The sequence below is a fragment of the Diplodia seriata genome (assembly GCF_021436955.1).
Source record: "Diplodia seriata strain FDS-637 chromosome Unknown scaffold_4, whole genome shotgun sequence".
NCBI lineage: Eukaryota > Fungi > Ascomycota > Dothideomycetes > Botryosphaeriales > Botryosphaeriaceae > Diplodia > Diplodia seriata.
The window spans coordinates 3,167,292-3,173,479 of NW_027117311.1; the positions used below are offsets into that span (position 1 = coordinate 3,167,292).

Sequence of the window (6,188 nt, forward strand, 5' to 3'; positions counted from 1 at the left end):
CAGCAGCCGTCAGCGAGCGTGCAGACAGGCCAGCATCCCGGCCCGCCACGGGCACGCTGCAGGTGTCGCGCCCGCACACACGCGCTCACACGCCCTCAGCCCTCTGCAGGCCCCCCGGAGCGCAGAGCCACAGGCAGCGCATCCCGCAAGTCAGCGTCGCTGCCGACTCGCACGGGGCTTGGCAGGCGCGTTGCATCATCGCCCGCGCGCGGAGCAGCTGTTCGCTTCGCCTCTGTGGCACTTCGCAAACTCCTTCGGCGAACCTTGCATCCCTCGACCAGCCAACGCCCACCTCGCAGCGCCCAAGGCCCGCACACCGCCGCCTCCCCATTCTTGCCGCTCCCGAGCTTCAGGGTCCGTGGGTCCAGCAGGGTTGGCAGCAGAGAGATCGATATCTCGATGCTCCGGGATCGTGCAGCGCACCCCAAGTCCGCCTGCACCGTGTCGTAGCCTCTCAGCTACCGTCGCGCCTCCCGCCGCCTTCAACCACTGCTCGTCGCCTCGAATGCGACGCCTGCGCGCGCCGCACGTTCGACCAAGTTGACCACGCTCGTGCGCGTCCGCGCTCCGACTGCGCACGTCCGCACGCTGCTATAGCGCCGCTTGAAACGCTGCCGCCGCCGCCAAGTAATTGCGCTTCCGACCTCCGTCCATGTACTCGACCACCTCGCATCTCCCTGTCTCGGCGTCCTTGAACGGCGGCATTGGAGGAAGCATAATGGATCCGTCCGGTACAATAAACCCCGCTGCTCTCAACTCAGCAGGTAGTGCGTACTTCCCTATTGCTCTCGCTGTTTTCGCGCGGCCCGCACCGCGAGCGCGTCATGCGCGTTTTCACCTTCATCAACCCGCGCCGTCCCCGCGCCCTTGGCCGCAGCGACGCTCGCCGTGCCTGCCGTCGCCCCCTCCGGTGCCAGCCCTGATTTGCTAACGCGTGTCGCCTCCCGCAGTGTTGTCAGGCTCCACCTCCAGCATCGCCCCTCAACCAAGTCCTCGCGGCATAAAGCGAAGTCGCTCGCCGGATCATGTGGAAGACATCTTCGCGACTGAAGGTGGGTTGATTTTCGCCTTACTGAATTGTGCGCATTTGGTGCCTCAGGTTCGCTAACGCCACCGTTAACCAACAGACGACTCCAAGCCACGGAAACGTGGGAGGCCACCAAAGTCAAGAGTGACTGAAAGTCCTCTGTCGGTGCACTCTCAGCAGCCCGCGCCTGGTCCGGTTCAAACACCGCAGCTCAAGTCCCAATCTCTGCCGCAAACATCACCACCTCAATCATCCCCTCCGAAGTCCACTCCCACGAAAAGCACGGTACTAAAGGCACTGCCGACAGTTAGAGACCACACGACCGATCAGCTTAATCCCGAAGGTGATGAGTACATACCGCGTGAATTCGACGAGGCCGGAGAGAAGAAGGTCACCACCACCGGCCATCCGCTAGACGGCAGAGAATACCGATGCCGCACGTTCTTCGTTCCTAATAGAGGCGACAAGCTTTTCATGCTTGCCACAGAATGCGCACGAGTGTTGGGTTACCGAGACTCGTACCTGCTCTTCAACAAGAACAGGTCGTTGTACAAAATCATCGCCACTCAGGCCGAGAAGGACGACCTTATCCACCAGGAGATCCTACCGTATTCTTATCGCTCTCGGCAAATAGCCATCGTTACGGCCAGGTCAATGTTCCGCCAGTTTGGCAGCAGGCTCATCGTCAACGGCAGACGTGTGAGGGACGACTACTGGGAGAGCAAGGCTAGGAAGCAAGGCTTTACCGAAGATGACCCGGCTGGTGAGAAGCGGCCTGGTGCAGCGAGGCAGAGAGAAGCCGCAGCAGCAGAGGCCAACAGCCACGCATTGACCGCATTGCCACACGGAGAGATCATCTACAGCAACGGACCTGGGCAATTGGATGTTCCGCCAGGCGTACACCCAGGTACTCTAGGACCTCTGCCCATGATCAATTTGGCTCCCGCAGATGAGCTCCGTGCGAGGGACTTTGGTGGCCTCCAAAGGCCAAGGCACGAGATCTCGGGCCCTGCCTACGAGGGTAGGATGATTCCAAGCACTGCCAGCGAGATTCTCAATCAAGCTGCGCACGCTGCAGAGTACAACAAGAACCTGGGCGGGCAGCGGACGGTCCGCAGCAACTACATGGACGAGTATTGGAAGAGGCCGCACGAGCCCGTGCTCGCAAATCACCAGCGTCAGCCCACGGTTGAGGGCGAAGGAGTTACGGGTGCTCAGCAAGGACTCCCGTCCCCAAGGCCGAACGCGAACGCGATGATGGCTGGGCAGCAGCAAACTTTGCCGACTCACGCTCAGCAAGGTCCATCGCAGATGATGACGCCTCAGCAGCCGTACACGCAAGCTTCGCACGCACCAAACACGATGGTTCAAACGCCGATGCGGCCTATGCACCAGCCTCCTCATCTGCAGCACCGCTCACCAGGCATGAATATGGGTCCTGGGGGCGGCGCAGGCCAACCAGGCCCGTACGGCTACCCGCAGAGCCAAATGTGGCCTCCACCGCAGCCACAGCCATCGCCGCTGTCACAGCAGCATAGCATGCAACAGTTTGGTCAGCAACAGTCGCCTCATCCACAGCCATCACCTTTGCATGCGCCTCCTCAGATGCATCACCCTCAAGGCAGTGCATCAATGCATGGAGGCCCGATGGGCTATTCGACAATGGGCGGAATGAACCCTGCGTACCGGAACATTGGCGGCAACCCCTACCAGGCAAGCCCCAGCCCTCAGCACTTCAATGTGCACCCGAGCACTGCAGCGCCGCAGCCGGGCATGCAGGGCTGGTCACAAGCATCTCCTCAGCAGGCACAGAACTGGCAGGGTTTCTAATGACATCTCCTTGAACGTTGGCACAGATCTCACGGTCATGTTCCTTCACGCTCCCATTCACGCTACGGAATGGGAGCCCTCTCGCGGCGAGGCTCTCACGCCGAGCAAACATGGTCGTTGCAGGCCTCGCGCGCGCTCGCACGCTTCAACGCACTTCACGCATCACACGCAAATTGATACGGGTTTGGCAACACGCAGCATTATCAGGCTTGGGTTGGCTCATCGAAGTATTGGGGTTAGGGCGGATACAACAAGGCGTTTTTCCTACACTACGAAGTCTCTTCGAAGCACTTGCACGTTTCGGGGAGGTCAAGAGATTCTTTCGGGCATGTTTGGGTATCTTGTTTTGCGCGTTGAATCTACCGTTGGCTTTCTCATCTTCCAGTCGCCTTCACTTCGGAAGTTGGTGTTAGTTTCCCCTTTTCTTTCCATACCCTGTATACTACGCAAAGCACAGAGAAAGGAGAGAGGAGAGAGGTCGGAGGCTTGCAGTGCTGCGCATCATCATCATGCATAATGCTGGCGGAAATACTCCCTCTATTCTTTCTACTTCTTTTTCCTTGGACGGGGAGGATCAACAGGCCCCTTCCCACGCGGCGAAGGCATAGGGATACACGTTCTTCGCTTCTCGACGCGTCCGCACAACTCCCCGACTTCGATTCTCGGTACAATTGTTTAATGGCACTAATACTCTCCCGGGCGGCTTATGGCGTGAGTCGCAGCTCGAGCCTGCCGTGGGCAGGGGGCGGTGGACCACGGTCTCTGTTTGCTCATTCGTTATGTCTTCGCTTCGCACATCAGGCTTTCTCATTTCGGGCCTTTTCTGATGGAAGAATTATGAGGAGGACGAGGAGATGAGAGGAGGCTGTTTGGCAGCGGCAGCTGACACTTTCGGCCCATGGCACATGGAGATGGAACTCCTATCGAATCAATGAATCAAAACTTGGACATGAACGATGTGCAGCGGCTCTCGCCCAGGCGGGATCGATAGGGCTCTCTGGAGGGAGTTGCGCAGTGACAGGCTCGCTTGCGTTCGAGCTGCGCCATTGCCTCCGCGGGCCGGCAGATGATTGGGGTGAAGATCATCCATGCGGATCTCCATGTCCATGTCCACGGGGCCATCAATTTTTACTCGTTGCGTGCAAGCTTGCGCGCGTCCCGTTCGATTTTAGTTTCGGGGCGCCACGCAATATTGCCCGCCACTCTGCTCGTCGCTCACGAGGGAAGACAGACGTCGCCTCTCCGCAGCAGCGTTCGTGTTGTTCCCGGCCCATCAGCAGCGACGCGGCGTCATCGGCCATGGTGCTCGCCCACGAGCATCCCTGTTCCCTGCTCAGCGTGGGCGTGTGCTGCTGCGCCTCCGCGGGTCTGATGCGCTCCTACACTAACTCCAGAGGTGCTAAGGAAACGGGGCCCTCGAGCGCTAGTTCTGGGCAGGCGGAGAGTCTAGTCGCACGATTGAAGCATCATCCATTGCCTACCTGCCCCCAAATTTCCCCCCTGCTTATCACACGAGCAGTGCTCGCGGCAAAGCAGCAGCAGCAGCAGCTTGCTTGCTTGCTTGCTTGGGCACCCCCGTTCGCGTAAGAGCGGCATTGCAGCGACTATTGAATAGAAGGTCAGCGCGCAGGGCGGGGCCCAAGCCTTCCCGGCCATGCAATGCTGGACATCTCGTCACACTCCTTCGCCCAGCGCGGAAAGAGTCTCTTGCCTTGGGTCTTTGCTGCCTCTCCGCCGGCGAGATTAGTATTGTTTGCTCTCGGCCTGGTTCCACCGCCTCGACGGCTGAATGGGGAATGCGCGAAGGGCACTAGGGGCGGATTCGGCAAGGACGCCTTATCCGATAGCGTCGTCGCTCCTCCTGCTTCCTCTTGCTACCATCCCGCCTCTTCACCTTCTGTGCCTCGGTCGGCCGGCCTCTCGTTCGGCTTGACGAGGATAGCGAGGGCAGACTATGAGCTGATGTCGGCCTTATCATGCCGCCGATGCCTACGAGGCTTGCCACGGAGCCCCAGCTGCATTTTGGCTTCGCGCTCTACGCGCTCCACCAGCGGTCGCCGGCGTGGTCCGTGAATCGAGCGAGCATGGTGGTGGCGGCGGCGGCGGCTGCGGGCTGCAGCGGGGAGCAAGACGAGAGTCCCGGGGGTGAGAAGGTGAGAAGAAAGGACGACGAGAGGAGTGGCGGGCTTTCCCGACCGCGCCCTCATGCGCATGACGATTACCCTTCTTCCCGCCCGTCTTCTCTGCCCGGCGGAGCCATGTTCCATGCGAATGCGCAGAGGACAATGCGATCGACCCTGGTCGCAGCATGTCCGCTTGGCGTTATTGTCTTCTCTCTGCTTACATCACGGAGCAGGGCGAAAACGAGGATGTGATGACGACGAGGAGAATGGCGCGGTGATCAATGGCTTGCTTAGTGAGCCAGCAGCAACGCCCATCATCAGGCCTCACGCTCGAAATAGTGCTGCGATTGCTCGCGCCCAACGGTCTGGAGCGACTTCTTGCCCGTCTCAGTGTCACCGGACCATCGCTCTCTCCTGTTCGCCTTTCTGTCCTCCCTATCAGTCGACGAATCGCTGGTTGAGCGACCTCTGGTTGGCTCCATGGCGGCAAGGATACTGCTATATGCCTGCCGCCGCCTGTATGCACAGCCCGCACGTGGTCGCCGCGCACACAACCCCGTCTCGGTTCCTGCAGCTTCTTCCCGCGCCGCGGTAGCTTGCTGCTGCCGCTGCTGCTGCCTCCGCCGCCGCTGCTGCTGCGTGCGCCGCTGCATATCGATGATGGCATCCAGGGCAGCCGATATCAGGTGGCGATTATGTGGCGGCCGGGGTTGCATTTCTGACTCCGGTTCTGTGCCAAACGGCCTCAACGACTGGCCCTGCATTGCTCGTTCCCCCGGGCGCCTCTCTGTTTCACCTCGCCGTCTCGTCCGGCGCAAACAGCCCGTTCAGAGGCCCGATTGCGAGAACAGGTCCAATGCTGCGCTGTAACAGGAGCATTGTTGCGTCGTCGTGCACCACCATGGCCGCAACGGTCGGATTGCACAGTGGTAGCTGTTAGGGCAGCTTGGGCCGCTGAGTGCTCTTCCCGCGTCCCTTCTCCAATTGCACCTGCCGCTCGCTTCTAGCGCTGATCTGAGCTTAGCACGAAACCGAAGCCAGAGGAACCTGGGAAGGGTGAGAGCAGGCAGCCAGGCAAGCCATGGACCCCCGCAAGCAACCTGCGTCGGACGTTGTATATCCGTCCTGCGTGGCGTTCCGGACAATGGCATCATGCTCGATACTGATACTTCATCCGCATTGCCGCAAGAGGCATACAGAGCAGACGG

General features: G+C 60.2%; 1 protein-coding gene across 1 annotated transcript; it reads left to right on the forward strand.

Moving 5' to 3' along the window:
- Positions 1 to 1,501: 1,501 nt before the first annotated feature.
- SLS55_004839 (uncharacterized protein) lies at positions 1,502 to 2,857 on the forward strand (the record flags this gene model as incomplete). The annotated part of the gene is made up of 1 exon (XM_066776291.1): positions 1,502 to 2,857. The coding sequence occupies one exon, from the start codon at positions 1,502 to 1,504 to the stop codon at positions 2,855 to 2,857; it is 1,356 nt and encodes a 451-aa protein (XP_066634172.1).
- Between the last annotated feature and the right edge of the window lie 3,331 nt (positions 2,858 to 6,188).